At 38.2% G+C, this 20,332-nt stretch overlaps 1 protein-coding gene across 1 annotated transcript in view; it reads right to left on the bottom strand.

The window, feature by feature from the left end:
• Positions 1-20,332, bottom strand: part of LOC103198973 (sucrase-isomaltase, intestinal-like) — a 169,557-nt gene that overhangs the window by 59,285 nt on the left and 89,940 nt on the right. The window contains exons 11-12 of the mRNA XM_042781290.1: positions 16,660-16,776; positions 16,228-16,380 (exon numbers count right to left, since the gene is read on the bottom strand). Of these exons, the coding sequence (XP_042637224.1) occupies positions 16,228-16,380; positions 16,660-16,776 (270 nt within the window). The remainder of the gene's footprint in view (positions 1-16,227; positions 16,381-16,659; positions 16,777-20,332) is intronic.

The following is a 20,332-nucleotide window of genomic DNA, read 5'->3' as shown; positions in this document are numbered from 1 at the left end:
GTCAATGTCATGAGACAAAGTGTATGTGAACTGCTGTATGGAAAGTGAATTTGCTCTGTAAATTTTCACCTAAATCACAATTAAAAAAAAAAAAAATCCAAAATGGTTGCCACTTGTAAAGATTCAAAATGGCTGCGCCCTCAGTCACTTTAAATGTTCAAAATGGCCACCACTTGTAAACATTCAAAATGGCTGTGCCCTCAGTCATTTTAAATATCCAAAATTGCTGCCACTTGTAAATATTCAAAATGGTGTGCCCTCAATCTCTTTAAATATCCAAAATGGTTGCCGCTTATAAACACTTAAAATGGCTGTGCCCTCAGTCACTTTAAAAATCCAAAATAGCTGCCATTTATAAACATTCCAAGTGGCTGTGCCCTCCAGACAGCGGAAAGTCAACAGCTCAGGTTATCTCCCTCCTTGCTGTTTCCCTTCCTAGTCATAGGCCACCAGCGCAGTTCTCTCTGCAGCCCTTGGTAACCAGGGCTGATCTTTAGGTCAATTCTCAGGTCCCAACACCACTTGGAAATATTCAGCCTGTTAGTCCCATAAGGGTAGCTGACTGTCTTTGTACTCACTGTTTTCGATCAGGTTTTTCCACTATATGGTGACTAATCCACTTCTGTATATTTCCTTTCAAAGCTCAGGGATCCAGGCTTATCTTCTGCATCTTTGTCAATTGGTTTTTCTTTTCTTTGTTGAAGACAGTCTGTGTCACTTGTCTGCCTATTCCTCCATCTTACTGGAAGTCTCCTTGATGGTTTTTTTGATGCATTATATAATACAGCTGAATTGCCTTACCAATGTCATCAGTTACGGTTAAATTTAACTACATATTTAGCTCACCTCATGTTAAAGCTATCTGTAGCACATGCAAAAATACAGCAAAACAATGACACAGGAATCTGGGTATTTTGAAATCATCTTATCTCCTGCAGATGAAAGCAGCCACCGTATCATACTCCTGAGAGAGCACTTTAAGCATTAATCATAACATAATAGGAGCTCTGGTGATACAGTGATTAAGGTAACCAAAAAGTCAGTGCTTTGAGTTTATCAGCTAGTCCATGGAAGAAATCTGAGGCAGTCTGCTTCCGTAATGATTTACAGCCTTGGAAACCCAATGGGGGTCATTATGAGTTGGACTCGTCTCAATGGCAATGGATTTGGTTTGGTTGGATATCATAATAGAGCCAGCCTGCTCAACCACAGAGTAAAAAGAAAACAGTAACAAATGTAGGTAATGACTCACTGGCATACAGAAGGTAATTATTTGTTGTGTTGTTGTTAGATGCCTTCGAGACGTCTCCAACTCATAGCAACCTATGGACAGCAGAACGAAACACTGCCCAGTCCTATGCCAGCCTCACAATCCTTGCTGTGCCAACCCCATTGCCACAGCCACCGTGTCAATCCATCTTGTTGAGGGCCCACCCCTTCTTCATTGACCCTGCACTTTACCAAGCATGATAACCTTCTCCAGGTAATGATTCCTTCTGACAACATGACCAATGTTGGTGGGTGAGACGAAGTCTGGCCATTCTCACTTCCAAGGAGCATTCAGGCTGCATTTCTTCTAGAACAGATCTGTTAGTCCTTTAGCGTACCATGGTACTCTCAGCATTCTTCTCCAACACCACAACTTAAAGGAATCAACTCTTCTTCAGTCTTCCTTATTCATTGTTCATCTTTCACATGCATAAGCGGTAATTGAAAATACCATGGCTTGGCTTAGGCACACCTTAGTCTTCACAGAAACATCTTTGCTCTTCATCTCTTGAAAGAGGTCTTTTGCAGCAAATTTCCCCAATGCTATATGTCATCTGATGTCTTGACTGCTATTTCCATTGCTGTTGATTGTAGAATCAAGTAATACGAAGTCCTTGACAACTTCAATATTTTCTCCATTTATCGTGAAGCTGTTTATTGGACTAGTTTTGAGGATTTTTGTTTTCTTTATATTGAGGTGTAATGCATACTGCAGACTGTAGTCTTTAAACTTCATCAGTAATTCAGAAGGTGATTATAGGATCTGTATTCTACCCATGAGCCCTGGTAATACAGTGGTTAAAGCACTCAGCTGCTAACCAACAAATCATGGTCCAAATCTACCTGCCACTTGGCAGGGGAAAAATGTGGCAGTCTGCTCCCACAAACATTTACAGCTCTTGAAGTCCTATGGGGAAGTTCTATTCTGTCCTATAGGGTCACTGTGGGTTGGTATCAACTTGACAGCAATAGGTTTGGTTTGGTTTTGGTTGGTATTTTAACTGGAATATAATTCCTAACTATCTGAAAAGCCTAACTTTATACAATCAGAAACAGTTACCAAAGAGATTACAAAAATGGTAAAATGTGAGATTGATGAATTGTAAAAGAAATTTAATATTGCTTAAAAATAGAACAAGCGCTAAAAATATTCATCTAATTCTGCATCCTTAGCTCTTTGTCTCAGTATCCTGGTAACACTTCCTGACTGTAAGCGGGGGTTTCTTCAATACATTTTATAACAATCTCTTTTAGAAACTATGTATCCGAGAGCTTAACTGGTCTTGTTTCTTACTTTCATGAACCAAGGTGGTATTAATAGTCTCTTTCTTCTCTGATTCATACTTTTTTTTTTTTTTTAAGTTCCACATTGTGAAAGACTCATTCTTTAAAATAATATCAAACAGGTTTTATTTGCCTGGAGCAAAAGAGAAAGAATGAGAGTTGGAAATAGGAGGAGGAAATGGAATGTGTGGCTGATGCCCTCATGAACAACCTGTTAGAAGGACTGGATGTTGTCCAGCTATCATTATGGAACATTTTGATCAAAAATTCTATGGAAGAATTCTGATCAAAAGGGGAAAATACAGAATAGAATTTCAAATTCTAATGGAATCCAGACTTTCTGGATCTATGCAGGCTGGATGAACCCCCAAAACTATTGCCCTAAAATAATCTTTAAACTTTGAACCAAAAATATCCCGAGTCTTCTTAAAATCAACAGCAGTTTAACATAACCAATAAGGAATGTGTACCTTGAGTATTATGGTCTTTTATGGGATCAAACTAATAAAAGCAGCCTGAAATATTAGTTAGAAAACTTTGGGAGCAGTGAGTTTATGTTAATAGAGGAGTAACTCAAAAAAGGAGGGTGAGTTAGACCTGTGGGCTTGGGACCATGGTCACAGGGGATGTCAAGCTCAATTGAAATAAAGTACTACACAAAAACATTGCTCCACATCCTACTTTGGTGAATAGTGACTGGGATCTTAAAAGCTTGGAAGCAGAGATAGAGTTCCAGTGAGATGGTGGAGTAGGCAGACAAACTACACAGACCCTCTTCAACAAAAAAAAAAGGGGAACCAATTATACAGATACAGAAAATAATCCTGGAGCCTTGATCTTTGAAAGGAAGGATACAGAAATGGAATAAACTCCAACTAGTAGAAGAATCTGCATGAAAACACTGAAGAAGGAGACATACAAAGCTGTGGTTTGTCAGTGATCCTGACAGTGTGGACAGCTTGGATATTGCCAAATGGTGTTAGGACCTAAGAATTAACCTAAAAATCGGCCCTGCTAGCCAGGGATGCATGGAGGACTCCACTCATGACTGGAAAATAAAAGGGGAAGCAGTGAGGAGTGAGATGGGCTGTGGACTTTTGGCTGGTGAGGGTGAAGCCATTTTGACTAGGCAAGTGGATTGCCCATTTTGGATATTTAAAATGACAGCATTTTCTCAGATTCCAGGGACCTAAGAATAGGCTCCACTTGCTGGGGACCACAAAGACATATATGACATAAAGGACTGGAAAGATGAGATATTCCCCTTTTTACTCTTATACCCCACACCTTCTTGGTGAGCGAAGGTGTGGCCACCCTCCATGCCTATCCATCTTCTGGGGTGTCAGGAATTCCATCCCAGTCTGTGTGGTCTGACAGAGTCTGGGTGCCCTGCCCCACCCTGCCCAGATTTTTTTTTTCCAGTTTGTTTTTGTCTGTTTTAAAATTACTTTTTTCTCTTTTTTTTCCTCCTTTTTAGTACTATTCATTATTCTTACCAGGAGCTCTGGTAGCATAGTGCCTAAGGCACTTGACTGCTAACCAGAAGGCTGGCGGTTCAAATCCACCAGCCACTCCTTAGAAGGAAGGTTGGGCAATCCTACTTCTGTAGTGATACTGCCTCAGAAACCCAAGGAGGGGTCGCTATGAGTCAGGGCCGACTTGATGGCACACAATAACAAATTCTTACCTTCTCAAGTCCTAGTTTTCAGCTTATTCTTTCTTCCCTGTTCTTGGTTCCCATTTTTTTTCTTTCTTATGGTTCTCCCCATTCCTTATTTTTCTTTTTGCATTTTTCCCATTTTTTTCTTCATTATTCTCCTACTTTACCTCTTTCTCTTATTGCCTCCTTCCCAGATATTGAGGAGGGGGTCTCCCATTTTTCCATGCATATTTCTTTTGGCTTTTAAAAGTGTTTCTTTAAATATTTTCTCTCATTTAACGCCTTTCCTGTTTTTTCTTTTTTTCACTTTTTGGTGACTGTTCCTGTGTGTTTATGTGGTGTGTTTTTTGTCTGTTTGCTTTTACTTTTTTGATGGTTTTTTGATTGTTATTTTTGTCTAACTGGGTGGGAGACAGCAACTGTGCCCATATGATGCAAACACACCCACACGTCCTGCAGCTCCACTTACTGAGTGAGAGCCACCACTTCCCTCTCCACCAACTGGCCAATGATACACAACCACCAAGAAGAGCTTGACTCATCCTTAACTTCTCTTCATAAACAGTTAACAGAGATCCGTGAAGGCACTCACATTCTCTATCACAACCACCAGGAGACAGGTAGTGAGTGGAGAAGTGCTGCCAACTAGCAAATAGAGAAGCACAGTACCCTGCTTACTCAGATACAGCCAAACAAACAAAAAAAAAGATAAAGAAAGCCTTGGACAAATCACTCCAACATACAATCACCAATTAAATATAAATACAACAATGTCACAATGTCTTGGAGACAAGAGACCATTACAGTCCACACAAAGAAGCAAGATAAAGTGGTAGAAACAAGGGAGCAGTATACGGAACCAGAACACATATCTGAGGAAGAAGCAGCTTTGGAACTCCCTGATAAGGAATTCAAAAGAACAATACTTAGATACCTTCAAAGGATTGAGAGACAGATCAAGGAAAACACTGACAAAATTCAGGAAAACACAGATAAAACCCTAGAACAATTTCAGAAGAAAATGCAGGAACAAAATGACAAAATAAATGAAAAATTAGATATGATACAAAATCTACAGAGAGAAATATAGAAGATTAATACTAAATTTTCAGAACTAGATAATATATTGAAAAGGCAATGGAGTAGGATTGAATCAATAGAAGACAGAATTAATGAGACTGAAGACTTCTTTGGAAAGGAACCAATCAGAGAAAAGATCAAAACAAAATGAAGAAAACCTAAGATTCATGTGGGATACCAGCAAAAGGAATAACCCACATGTAATCGGAATTCTGGGAACTCTAGTAGCATAGTGCCTACGGCATATGACTGCTAACCAGAAGGCTGGCGGTTCAAACCCACCCACCACTACTTGGAAGGAAGGTTGGGCAATCTACTTCCATAGTGATACTGCCTTGGAAACCCAAGGAGGGGTCACTATGAGTTGGATGCAACTCAACAGCAGTGAGCTTTGGTTTGTTTTTTGGAATTAGAATTTCTGAACAGAAGAAAAAAAGAAAACCACTGAGAAAATTGTCCAAGATTTGTTGGAGGAGAACTTCCCTGATATGATGAAAGATGAGAATATATCCATTCAGTAAGTCCAGCGAACCCCAAACAGGATAGACCGCAAAGAAAATTACCAAGAAATATCATCATCAAACTCATCAAAACCAAAGACAAAGAAAGAATCCTGAAAGCAGCATGGGAAAAATGAAAAGTTACCTACAAAGGGCAACCAATAAGAGTAAGCTCTGATTTCTCAGCAGAAGCCATGCAGGTGAGAAGACAATGGGACGGTATATATATAAAACTCTGAAAGAGAAAAATTTCCAACTGAGAATTGTACACCAAGCAAAATTGTCCCACAAGTATGATGGTGAAATTAGGACATTTCCAGATAAGTAGAAATTAAGGGAATTTATTAAAAACCAGAACAACCTTACAAGAGATACTAAAGGGAGTCATTTGAACAGAGAACCAATAATAGCAAACTACAACTGACCATTAATATATAAGATGACATAACCCAGAAACCACCATAGTTATGGAAGTATATGAAGTAAAATAAGCTTACAAGATTGTAAACAGTGAACCAGAGACATCAATTGACAAATGAGTACAACTACAAAGCAAAAAAAGAGGGGAGAAACAGTGTAGTTACAGAACTTCTAAATGGTTAAGAAGTCAAGAGAGTTGCAAGAGAGAATGGATTGTTCTAAACTCGGATAGAAAATTATAAATCACAGGGTAACCTCAAAGAAAAAAATAATAAACCTTCACATCACAATAGAAAAAAAGAGGACAAGCACAAATATTTAGAAAATACTAAAACGACAGCAACAAAGGAAATGATAACAGGATTCATAAACACAATTCATAAACTTGTACTCCAACAAATTTGAAATCTGGAAGAAATGGACAGATTTCTAGAAACACACTACTTTATCTAAACTAACACAGATTTATGTGGAAAAGTTGAACAGATCCATAACAAAAGAAAAAATAGAACAGGTCATAGAAAAATTACCAACAACAAAAATATTCTGGCCCAGACAGTTTCACTGGAGAATTCTCCCAAACATTCAGAGAAGCACTGACACCAATCCTACTCAAACTATTCCAAAATATAGAAAAGGATGGAATACTCCCAAATTCATTTTATGAAGCAAGCATAACCTTGATCCCAAAAGCAGGCAGACATCACTCAAAAGGAAAACTACAGACCAATATCCCTCATGGACATAGATGTAAAAATATTCAACAAAATCCTAGCCAATAGACTCCAACAACATACCAAAAAAAAATAATTATGACCAAGCAGGGTTCATATCAGGTATGCAAGGATGGTTCAACATTAGAAAAACAATCGACATCATCCATCACATAAATAAAACAAAAGAAAAGAACCACATGACCAGATCAATCAATGCACAAAAGGCATTTGATAAAATCCAACATCCACTTCTGATAAAAACTGTCAGCAAAATAGGAATAGAAGGGTCATTCCTCAACATAATAAAGGGCATCTATGCAAAACTAACAGCCAACATTATTCACGATGGAGAGAGACTGAAACCACTCCCCTTGCAACCAGAAACCAGACAAGGATGCCCTCTATGACCACTTCCATTCAACACTGTATTGGAAATCCTAGCCAGGGCCATAAAGCAAGAAAGGGAAATCAAAGGCATCTAAGTTGGTTAGGAAGAAGTCAAACTATCCCTGTTTGCTGGTGATATGATCCTATACATGGAAAATCCAAGAGACTTAGTCAAAAATCTACTGGAACTAATCGAGAGATTTAGCATTGGCAGGATACAAGATCAACATCCAAAAATCAGTTGGATTCCTCTACACCAGCAAAGAGATTGCTGAAAAAGAAATAAGGAAATAATACCATTTACAATAGCTACCAATAAATAAATAAATAAATAAAATACTTGGGAATAAATCTTACCAGGGACACAAAAGATTTGTACAAAGAAAACTAAAAAAGGCTACTTCAAGAAACCATAAGAGGTCTATATAAGTGAAAGAACATCCCATGTTCATGGATAGGAAGATTGAACATTGTGAAAATATCAATTCTACCCAAAGAAATCTATACATTCAATGCAATCCCGATCCAAACCCCATCAACATTCTTTAAGGACATGGAAAAACCAGTCACTAACTTTATATGGAAAGGAAAGAGACCTCAGATAAGCAAAGCACTATTGAAGAAGAACAAAGTAGGAGGTCTCACACTGCCAGATCTTAAAACCTATTATACAGCCACAGTAGTTAAAACTGCCTGGTATTGGTACAATGACACACACATAGACCAATGGAATAGAATTGAGAACCCAGAAATAGATCCATTGACTTATGGTCAGCTGTTTTTTTGACAAAGGGCTGAAATCCATAAATGGGGAAGACACAGTCTGTTTAACAAATGGTGCTTGCAAAACTGGATATCCATTTGCAGAAAAATGAAACAAGATCTGTATGTGCCTCACACCATACACAGAAACTAACTCCAGATGGATCAAAGACTTAAATATAAAACCTAAAAAGTTCCTCAAGGAGAAACAAGGGCCAAATATAAGGGCTCTAATATATGGAATGGGAGCTCTGCTGGCATAGTGCCTAAGGCATTTGACTGCTAACCAGAGGCTGGCAGTTCAAACACACCAGCCACTCCTCAGAAGGAAGGTTGGGCAATCTACTTACATAGTGATACCCCCTTGGAAACTCAAGGAGGGGTCACTATGAGTCGAATTTGACTTGACGGCAGTGAATTTGTTTTGTTTTTTGGTAATATATGGCATAAATAGACTATCAAGCATAACCCAAAAGGCACAAACAGCAGAGGGGAAACTAGATGAACGGGACCTTGTAAAAATTAAATTTTTATGTGCTTCAAAAGACTTCTCCAAAAGAGTCAAAAGAGAACCTACAGATTGGGAAAAAATATTTGGCAATGACATATCTGACAAGGGACTTATCTCTAGAATATACAGAAAACTCCAATATCTCAACAACAAAAAGACAAATAATCCAATTAAAAATGGGCAGAAGACACGAATAGACACTTCAACAAAGAGGATATTCAGGCAGCCAACAGACATATGAAGAAATGCTGATGAGCACTAGCCATTAGAGAGTTGCAAATCAAAACAACAATGAGACACTATCTTGTTCCAGCACTAGTAGCAAAGTTCAACAAGACAGAAAATAACATGCTGGTGAGGATGTAGAGAGATTGGGACTCTCTTACACTGCTGACGGGAGTGTAAAATGATACAACCATTGTGGAAAGCAGTATGACAATTCCTTAAAAAGTTGGAATCAGAAATACTATTTGACCCAGCCATTCTGTTACTAGGTATATATCCTAAAAAAGTGAGAGCCAGGACAAAAACAGATACAGGCGCTCCCGTGCTCATCGCAGCACTATTTACAATAGCAGAAAGATGGAAAGAACCTAGGCGCTCATCAACAGAAGAATAGATAACCAAACTATGGTACATGCACAAAATAGAATACTATGCAAACCTAAAGAATAACGTAGAATCTAGAAAACACCACATAATGTGGATGAACATGGAGGACATTATGCTGAGTCAAATAAGTCAATCACAGAAGAACAAATATTGTATTACTCCACTATTGTGAGAAATCAAGAAAAGGTTTATATATGTAAGGAAACTTTCTTTGTTGGTTACCAGGGGTGGGATGGAGAGGGGAGGGAACACTGTTAGATAGGTAGAGCCTAGTATTGATTGGGGTAAAGAAAATGGCAATATATCAAATGTGAATGATCAACACGGAGGCATGGAGGAAGAGGAAGACACAGAGATGTGCATGGAAGGTACAGATAACAAAGGTGGACCCTTCTGCATGTAAAATACTGTGTTGTCAGTGAAGGAAAACATTGATCTATGGCTGGATAGATGGGTGGACAGGCTGAATGATTAGGTATGTCTATGCAGGGAAGAGTGTGCCCAAGATCATGTACAGGGTTGGCAGACAATGATTCTACAGGTGTATTTGTATGTTCTGTAAGAATGACCAGGTATATAAGTTGTAGTTACTTCTTGGCCATGGCCAGCTACCCAGAAGGAGCAAGTAGTTGGACCTGTGGGCTTGGGACCATAGTCGCAGGGGACATCAAGCTCAATTGGCATAACATACTACACAAAAACATTGTTCCACATTCTAATTTGGCGAGCAGTGACTAGGATCTTAAAAGCTTGTAAGCAGCCATCTAGACACAATGATGGGTCTCTCCTCTTCCAGAGCAAAGAAGAATGAAGAAAACCAAAGATTCATGGAAACAATTAGTCCAAGCACCTGATACTCTATGCAATCCTCAGCCTATATGACTATGAGACCAGAAGAACTAAATGGGGCCTGGCTATCACTCTCAACCAGTCAGAGGGTGATGTATGTAGGAGATCCTGCATAGAGAGGTGGGACAAAACTCCATATTATTAAAAAAAACTGTGTGTGTGGGACCAGCCTTGCTGGTATGATAGAGCCTGGTGGAACCACTGAGACTATGGCCCCCAGCTGCCCTTCAGGTCTGGAATTGAACCCAGTCCTGTGGCTTCCACTCAAACAAAAGGCATATGAGCTGAACATTTACATTAGGTAGATATACTCCTTGGAAAGAACAATCATGGGAGAATACAAGGGCTGTGTATGCACAAGGAAACAGCTCAGGGGGCAGGAGTGCATGGAGGGAAGGACACAGGGAGGAGGTAACTGTGGAGGAAGTGGAAGGGGAGCTGTTGCACTGTGGTAAATTGTAGTCAATGTCATGAGACAATGTGTACATGAACTGCTGTATAGAACGTGAAGTTGCTCTGTAAACTTTCACCAAAATCACAATACAAATTTTTTAAAAAAAGGAAAAAGAAGGTGTGTGTGTGTGAAAGCAGTTGCACAAGTGAAAGAATGTAATCAGTGTCACTGAACTGTATATGTAGAAACTGTTGAATTACTGAATGTTCTTCCATGTATATGCTCAATAACAATAAAAATAATTTTTTTTCAAAAAAAAAAAAGGAAAAGAATATAAACCAGGAATAAGGTGGCTAACCATTAGGCTTGTCTTGTGAAAAATGTTCCCAGGATAAAATAAGGACTCTCTTAGCAGCCAATTCTGGCTTCATACCCATGAGCAATAAAGATAATATAAATTGTTATAATAATCATCTTATATTAATTGCTTATTTGGGGTATTTGGCAAAGCACTTGAATTTAAATTCCTCCTGTTGTTTATAAGATAAAACGGTAACTCTTTTTTTCTTATACCTGCTATATGTCATTCACCTACTTCACATATAATGTTTTAGATCCTTAACTCACATTTGTAAATTACTATGCATACTATCTGTGGTAGTTAAGTTTGTATGTCAACTTGGCTAGGCCTGGTTGAGTGGCTGGGCAGCTGGATGTAGTTATTCCCCATGGTGAGACTGGTAATTAACTCCATGGTGGAATCTATTGGAGCAGCTTTGGGAATGGTCTCTAGTTGATGGCACACCTGAACTCTGCATGTAGCTGGGTTGTTGTTCAGCAGCCTGCCATGCTCTGCCAATCTTGGGACTTTCAGTGGACTTGAATCAATGGCCTGCTGCATTGTTTGGTAACATTGGGACTGTGCCATTTTATTTGTCACCCTTGGGCTTGTTAGCCTCAGCAGCCAGTAGCTGCCTGAGTGAAGAGATGCCTCTAGCTACAGAGGGCTGGGAGCAAGAGGGAAAGCTGAAGTTCAAGGTGAGGGGCTTTCACCCAGCCCCTAGAGCCGGACACTTGGAACTCGGACTTAAAGCCTCCAAACTGTAAGAGATTTTTTATTAAAGCCATCCCATTTGTGGTATATTTTCCTGTTAGAGGAGTATCTATCCATATTTCCATTTTGCAGCCAAAAGAAATTAAAGACCTGGTTGAATTCACACACCTAGAAAGTGATGGTGCCAGGATTTGGAGTCCATTTGACATTAAAGCCCATGGTCCATGCTCGGTGTCCTGGTTATGCTGCCTCTCTGACAGTGAGCTCCCTTCCTGGGAGAGTGCATCCATACCTCTTTGCAGTATGGGGCACAGTTGTCTTATTGTCTTATATTGATTCCATTGACTCTCTCACAGTTTAATCAAATGTGATTTAGAAAGAAGTACTGACATTCTCATTTCTAAAGAACCAAACTTCCTTCTATTCTCCTTATATTTCACTTCAATAATACACACCACAGATGTACTCTCAACATTGCCTGAGTCCCACTGTGCTCTTTCATAAATTCACCTTACTACTCTGTGATATGACTATAGTACCTTCTATTTTCTCTCTTAACTTCCTACTCCCAAAATCCAATTCCATTGCCCATGATCACTTCCCCGGATGAACATAGTTTTGAAATAAAAGCTTTTCTGATGAGAATATCTTCAGCCTCCTACCTCCTAATCCATAAATCTGAGTACATCTCTACTCAGTTTCTTCTTTCTCCTCTAACAATAAGGAAATGATCTTTTTAAGTTTGGTCCCTTCACAATTGATACTATCTGATTCTTTCTCCTCAGTAATGTAAATCCTTGGATTAAGTTCTTCTTTTGCATTAGAAACTCTGGTGGCAAGTGCCTAAGGTATTTGACTGCTAACTAGAAGGCTGGCAGTTCTCAGAAGGAAGGTTGGGCAATCTACTTCCATAGTGATACCACCTTGGAAACCCAAGGAGGGGTCACTATGAGTCGGATCCGACTCAATGGCAGTGAGTTTGGTGTTTTTTGTTTGTTTTCTTTTGCATTATTCATCTCTTCAACTCTACTGGCTCATTCCTAAGAGCAAACCAACATGTTCCAGTATCTCCTGTTTCTAAGAAAACAAAGACAGTGTAACATCATTCTTCTTTATTCACATTCTTAGCTACAGCTCCATTCTCTAAGCCTCTTCAGAGCCAAACTGCCTGTCAAAGATTGTTTAGACCTCTATCTCTACTTCCTCGTCCCCATTACACTCCTTACTTGACTTTGATTTGATGTCCATCCCCACCTCTCCACTGAAACTGCTGTTGTCAATATTGCCGATCTCTATATTGTTGAACTCAATGGACACATTCTGCACTCATCTTATTTGACCTCCTTCTTAAAGCAATATCAGTTGGGACCGAATGCATCACTCATTCTTTCCTCTCCTCCTTCCCATCTAATTGCTTCCAACAGAGTCAGCTTAATCTTTTCTTTTATCCAAAGCCTCAATATTTTTGTATAGTTCCATTCTTTCAGCCTAAGCCATTATCAATGTTATGCTTTACACTGTCATTCTCTCTACATTGGATCATCCATCCTTGTGTTAAATCCAACAACAAAGCAGCAAACAAACAAACAAAATAGCAACAAAACAGTAATGTACCTATGGTCTCAACAAAAGCTGTAAGAATAATATAATGAAAAATACAGTACATTCATGAAGTATACAAAACAATGTACAAATTGAGAAATATAGAATGTTTATGGGTGGGAAAAGTTCAATAATGTTAAATACTATTTTTATGCATTTATTTCCCAGTTTTTAATCTCAAACTCAGATCTCTTCTCTCAAAATTTATTTATTTTACTGCCTCCCTGGTATTTTCATTTAGATATTTCACAAAATAATGAAAGAAGTAACTTTTGCACATCATTTCTTTTGTGTAACTAGTAACATGTGGAGGGAAATTAGTATCTCTAGGATTCAAGAAAATGCAGGAGGTCTCTGGGGTTTACTAGGTGTTATAACTGAGTTTTGTTATTTCAGTTTTGCATTTCCATTTTGTTATGGTTTGAATAGAAAGTGAATCACTGCACATGCAAATGGCTGTAATTGCAAACGAAATGTAAATGAAGAGCTGTAATCACTCAAAGTAGAATTCTGTATCCCAGGGTAAGCCCTTCTCAGAGTAACTGCAAAACTCTACTTCTCAGTTAAATCTCCATAACTTTTCCACCTTGCAGAATTTTATTACATATGACTAGTTACAGAAATAGAAAAAAAATGTGGAAATTGTGAGTTGTATAGACCTTATAACCAAAAGGTCATCTAAGAGTCAGCTGCAACACACCACACCAACAAATCTAGCTTCCTGCCTCCTTTTAAGAATAGCCAAGGAAGGGAATTTCTGGTTCCTCCCAGAGTGAGGACAGAATTCTCGAACATCCCATCCCAAGGTCTCTCACCAAAGGAGTACAGTAGATACAAAAACATTTTCTGAGTTTTCTGGATTGTTCCTAGATTGGTTAGAGCTTTGAAAGGAAACATACTTTCTAAATCAAACTGATGGCATTAAAGAGACTTTTCCCACATGGGATGTAAAAATGTTTCAAAATCATTTTGCAATTTCTGTGTACTTACCAGGCACATAGGGTGGATTATTTAGATTATTGTTTGCACATCCTGGCTGCTGTCCTGTTGCAAAATTGGATGGTTCATTCATATCCTTACATAAAAAAACAGAAATTCAATGAATTTCAAGCATAATTTTCTTCTTATTGAGGGAAAAGAGCACAAGAAAGATCATTCACTCATTCAACAAACATTTTTTTAAATGTGTGTGGAGTTTAACTAGAAGTTTAAAAAAATAATAATAATACTATCCCTGGTCTCAAAGAGCATATATTGGCAAATCATTAATAGTTTCACAAATATGTAAAATTCATGGAACAGAAACAGAGATGATCCATTTCAGTAAATGTCAATTACATTTTTCCAATGGTTGGTGACAGAAATCAATCTTAATTTCTTCCTCTTGCAGCTCACCTCTAATCCATCAACCAATTCAACTCTACCTTCAAAATAAATGTAGACTCTGTTTGGTCTCATTCACTTCATTTTCACTACCACAGACTACACCACCACTGTTTTTTGCCTGAATTGTTGCAATGGCTTCCTCCTAACTGGACTCTTTCTTTCACAGGGGCTCAGGAGTGGATTTATCTATAAGCTAAAGAAATTTAAGTTTTGGCACTCCCTTGTGCAGCCCCTTCATACTTTCATACCTATTATTTTATTTGTAATTTTTATATTTTTCTTAAAACTACCCAAATTATATAAGGCTCTATAATACCTGAATTTGCTCCTGCTTTCCCACTGCTTTTGGCCTTCCAATAGTTTGTTCTCAATAAAAGCAACCAGAGTGATCCTTTGAAAACCTCTACTTAAAATCCTCCAGTGCTTCCTTATCTCACTCAAAGTAAAAGCCAAAGATGCCTTTTATGACACTGCCTCAGTATCCCTTTGGATTTTTTTTTTCCTACTGCCCCACCCCTCACTCTGCCTAAGCACACCAGTCCCCTTGCTACTCCTGGAAAACATCAGGTATATTTCTATTTTGTACTTGCTGTTTGTCATCCGAATGCTTTTCCTCCTTGATATGCCCACGGCTCAGTCTCTTACTTTTGTTATCAATTATCTTCTTCACTGACCCCTCTATTTAAATTCCAAGCTTATTTACTATCTTGCCTCCCAAATTAACTTTTCTCTCTGGCAGTAATTATTATCCAACATATTCTGTTTCACTTGTTATACTGGTTGCTGCTTATACCCCCCACTAGACTTTAAGCTCCATAATGGAAATACTATTTTTAAGTGTATCCCCAATGCCTCCTGGCATAGAGTAAACCACAAAAACCAAACTCACTGCTGTTGAGGTGATTCCTACTCACAACGACCGCTCCTTGGGCTTCTGAGGTGCTATCTCTACAGAAGTAGATTGCCCAATCTTCCTTCCAAGGAGTGGCTGGTAGGTTTGAACTGCCAGCCTTCTGGGTAGCAGTCAAATGCCTTAGGCACTATACCACCAGAGCTCACTGTCTCTCTCTCTGGCATAGAGGAGGACTCAATAAATGCTTGTTTTTGAAATGAGAGAGAGTCAAGATTACTTCTATTAAGAGTACCAGAGAAAACTTCATGGAGAAGTTGTTATGGAGACTCCATGTGATGGGCTCATAGAATTTGAACATGTGGAAATGAGAAATGGGAAGGGAAGCAAACAAAGGCATAGAAACAGCAAACTATGCTGCAAGTGGAAAAAAAGAAGGCCCTCTGTTGAATAGCAGGAATTCTCTAATCTTCACACAATCCTCAGCCCAAATGATTGTTTCCAAGTGTTTTTCTGGAAGAGTGGGGCCCATTAGGCACACAACGAGCTATGGTTGCAATAATACTGGGCCATACCCTCCCTGATTTCTCTTCTCTGCACTCTTGCATATGCTAGTCTCACTACCTGAAATACTTCCACCCATATCCTGCTTCACTTAGCTGACTCACATTCATTGATCATTTCTCATCTTAGCTATCACCTCCCCAAAAAAACAAAACCAAACCCAAACCCACTGCCATCGAGCCGATTCCAACTCACAGTGACCCCCATTGGGTTTCTGAGGTGGTAAATCTTTATGGAAGTAGATTGCCTAGTCTTGCTTCCATGGAGTGGCTGGTGGGTTTGAACTGCCAACCTTCTGATTAGCACTCAGATGCCTTTGGCACTCACTGTGCTACCAGAGCTATCACCTGCACTGGTGTAAAACTGACCTGAGTTCCTTTCTTGGTTTGTGTTTTCAATGCTTGCAATGCTAGCCCTATTGTGGTCATACAACAGTTCTTTTTGTCCACCTCCCTCCCCAACTGTTGCCTCTCCAGTGTTCTGCACACAGTAGTCATAAACAATGAGATCTGCATAAACAAGCCTCAATCAAAATAAGATGAAGCAATGATCCAGGTGCCAGACACAGATGGTGCCTGTCTTGGAGAAAATAGTACTACACTCCAGTGGTGAAGTAGAGGAGTTAAAGTAGAGAATATAAAGAAGACAGGGAAGGATTTCTCTTTCTATGACTTGCTATAAAGCTGAAAAAAAAATAGGTGAATCATTTCACTTTCTCACCAGGGAAAAATTTCTTTAAAATAATAAATGTAGGCTTACAATCCAGATCCCATCATAATCAATGATGTTTTTAAATTCCATGCACATCTGGATCCACCATTTTGTTGTTAGGGGGTTGGTATAATCTGGAAACACTGAATCTCCTGGAGGCCAGGCCTATGATGGATAAAGAAATCAATCAAAATAATGCAGAACCTAATTAGGTATGTGCTATGCCAAAAAACAAAAACAAAACAAAATACCAAACTCACTGCTATCAAGTGGATACCAACTCATAGTGACCCCCATTGGGTTTCCAAGGCTATAAACTTTTATGGAAGTAGATTGCTTCATCTTTCTTCCATGGAGCATCTGGTGAATTCAAACCATCAACCTTTTGGCTAGCAGCCAAATGCCTTAACCACTACAACACCAGAGCCCCTTAGAATCTTCTATACAAAAAAACCCCAACTCATTGCCATTGAGTTGGATCTGACTCATAGAGACACTTCCTTGGTTTTCCAAGGTGGTAACACTACAGAAGTAGATTGCCCAATCTTCCTTCTGAGGAGTAGCTGGTGGGTTTGAACCACAAGCCTTCTGGTCAGTCAAATGCCTTAGGCACACTTTGAGTGATAAAAATAAAAATTTAGGTTCAGTGACATTAAATAACTTAACCAAGCATGTAATACAAGGAAATAACAAGTTAGTGTCAGAAGAGGAAGGGAATCCCACATCCCAATCCAATACTCTGCCAACAGAATAGTACATGAAATTTCTTGAAATTAAAATTGTACATGAAATAATGTCAGTCATTCTTCTCCATACACTAATCTATACTACAGCTATAGGGATTAGGAAATGCAAAAATTATATTTACAATAGCAACAAAACAGTAATGTACCCATGGTCTCAAAAAAAGCTATAAGAGTAATATAATGGAAACTACAGCACATTCATGAAGCATACAAAACAATACACAAATTGAGAAATATAGAATGTTTGTGGATGGGAAAAATTCAATAATATATAGATGTTAAGTCTCTCCAAACTGAACTATAAATTTAAATCAATACCAACCCAAATTCTATTGTGATGATTTGTAACCTGATTCTGTATTTCATCTAGAAGTATAAATGAGAGACAATGGTTAAGAATTTTAGGAAAAAAGAAGAAGAAAGCCTAAATAAATGTATGTTAAGGTCATATTAACATGCCTTGGTGGAATAGTGGTTAAAGTGCTTATTTGGTAACCAAAAAGTCAGTAGTTCAGACCCAGCCACTGCTCGGTGCTGTTTTGCAGTCTGCTTCTGCAAGGGTTTACAGCCTTGGAAACCCTATAGGGCAGGTCTACTCTGTCTTACAGTGTTGCTGTGAGTCAGATCAACTCAACAGCAGCAGGTTTAAGATTATATTAAGTAAAACAATAAAGGATACAGGAATGTATAAACAGAGAAATGTAACATAACTGGGAGGTAAGAAACAGATACATGTGTCTATAAGGGTTCAGTGTATGACAAAAGATGGTACTTCATAGCAGTGGGGAAATGACAAATTCAACAAGTGATATTTGATCCATTACTATCCATTTGGAAAAATTAAGTTACCTTCCTATTGGACATCAATCACAGAAATAAACCAAATTTAAATGTTAAATGTGTTTAAATGTTCAAAAAACTTAAAAATTCTCTAATGATATATTGGTGTCTGTTTTTACAAAATTGAGTTAAGAAAGACTTTTGAAAGATGCAAAACATGACACCAAAGGCAGAAACAAAACAAAACAAAAGAGATATAGCTACAAAATAATATAAACTATTCGGCAAAAGATACAATAAACAGGTTAAAAGACATAAAAGACAGCCAAGGAAACATATTTGGAATCACAAACAGAAAACAAATATTTTACACATCATTAAGAAAAAGGCAGAATCCCCAATAGGAAAATGGTGATGGTTATTTCCTGATACTTCACAAAGAAAAAGAAATAGTAAAGAAATGTTACAAACAAGATGATTAGCCTCACAAATAATGAAGGAACAGAAATGTAAGAAAATCTTAGTTTTTTGCTTGCCCTGTGTTGGGAAATGTATTGATAAGCAGTTATTGTTATGCCTGTTGGAGTCTCAGGGTAGTTAGCACACTGGGCTGGAAAGCAAAATGTTGATGGATTAAGTTCACTCAGGTACTTCTGAAAATTCAGCCACTGAAAACCTCAAGGAGCACAGTGCTCTGACATACATGGGATCACCATGAGTATGAAACGACTTTACAACAGCTGGTTTTGGTTATCCCTGTTGCTAAGTTCATAAATTAATACGAACATTGTAAATTGATACAATTGGAAAATACATAGAAATCTGTGATGGACATTTTAGATGTAATTTCTTCCATTTTAGTAAATTTACTATATGGAAATAATGAGACAAAATATACACAACACCTAGGTACTAACATGGGAGCTCTAGTGGTATAGTGCCTAAGGCATTTGACTGCTAACCAGAAGGCTGGTGGTTCAAACCCACCAGCCACTTCTTGGAAAAAAAACTGGGCGATCTACTTCCATAGCGATACTGCCTTGGAAACCCAAGGAGGGGTTTGTTGCTATGAGTCGGAGCTGACTTAATGACAGTGAGTTTGTTTCTTAAGGGACTAACATATTTACTGTACCATTATTTATAACTAGAAACAAGAAATAAGAAAATATCAGTCATTATGCATTGGTTAAAATAATTTTCCCACATGAAAAAAGCAGCATATTGCATCAGTATTGAAAAAGATGAGGGAATTTCATATGTATTAACAAGGAAACATACCTGCAAAATTTTGTTATAGTTTTTTAAAAGTTTTAAGACATAGCATATTTACTCATTTATGTAAAAATACAATTATATGTATTAAGAACTTTGGAGGCATGTACACTGAAATAATAAAATTATATTTTGGGGAATTGAAGTTAAAGGATGGTCATTTTCTATTTTTCATATACTATATGAGTTTTTTTTAACAATGTTATAGTACTTTGATAATCAGTAAAAGAATTAAAGATATTCCCAATGTATAAAAGAAAGAAAAAAAAATGAAGACCTTTCACTTCAGAAAATAGTCTACATGTGTTGTTGTTGTTATGTGCCATCAAGTCAGACCCGACTCATAGCGATCGCTCCTTGGGTTTCCGAGGCAGTATCACTACAGAAGTAGATTGCCCCATCTTCCTTCCGAGGAGTGGCTGGTGGGTTTGAACCTCCAGCCTTCTGGTTAGCAGTCAAGTGCCTTAGCCACTATGCTACCAGAGTCTACATGTATCATTCCTCAAACTACACATACTTAATTTTCTCATAGAATCTCAATCTACATTGACTTGCCATAATTATTAAAAGTATGTCTTTTCAAAATTGATACTCTGTATATTAGCTTATTCTTTTAATTTCTCACCTACTCTATGGGAGTTAAATAATTTTTTACCAGTAATATTCTTGTGCTCTGAAGTTGACTCCAACTCATAGTGACCCTTATGACAGAACAGAATTGCCTGCCCCATAGGGACTCCTAGGCTATAATCTTTATGGGTAGGTTTAGAAGCACCGACATTTTGACAAGCAGTCAAGTACTTAACCATTGTACCACCAGGACTCCTAACAGTAATGTTATCTAGGCCAATGTTCCAATACTAAAAAGTCAGTACAGATGGAGAAGTTGCACATAAGTGTCATGAACTGATTTCAGGTGACAT

The sequence above is a fragment of the Orycteropus afer genome, unplaced genomic scaffold, assembly GCF_000298275.1.
Source record: "Orycteropus afer afer isolate SDZICR_OR568_19922 unplaced genomic scaffold, OryAfe1.0 scaffold00100, whole genome shotgun sequence".
Taxonomy (NCBI): Eukaryota; Metazoa; Chordata; class Mammalia; order Tubulidentata; family Orycteropodidae; genus Orycteropus; species Orycteropus afer.
The sequence above is the reverse complement of the archived record's forward strand: the minus strand, read 5'-3'. Positions and strand labels throughout refer to the sequence as shown.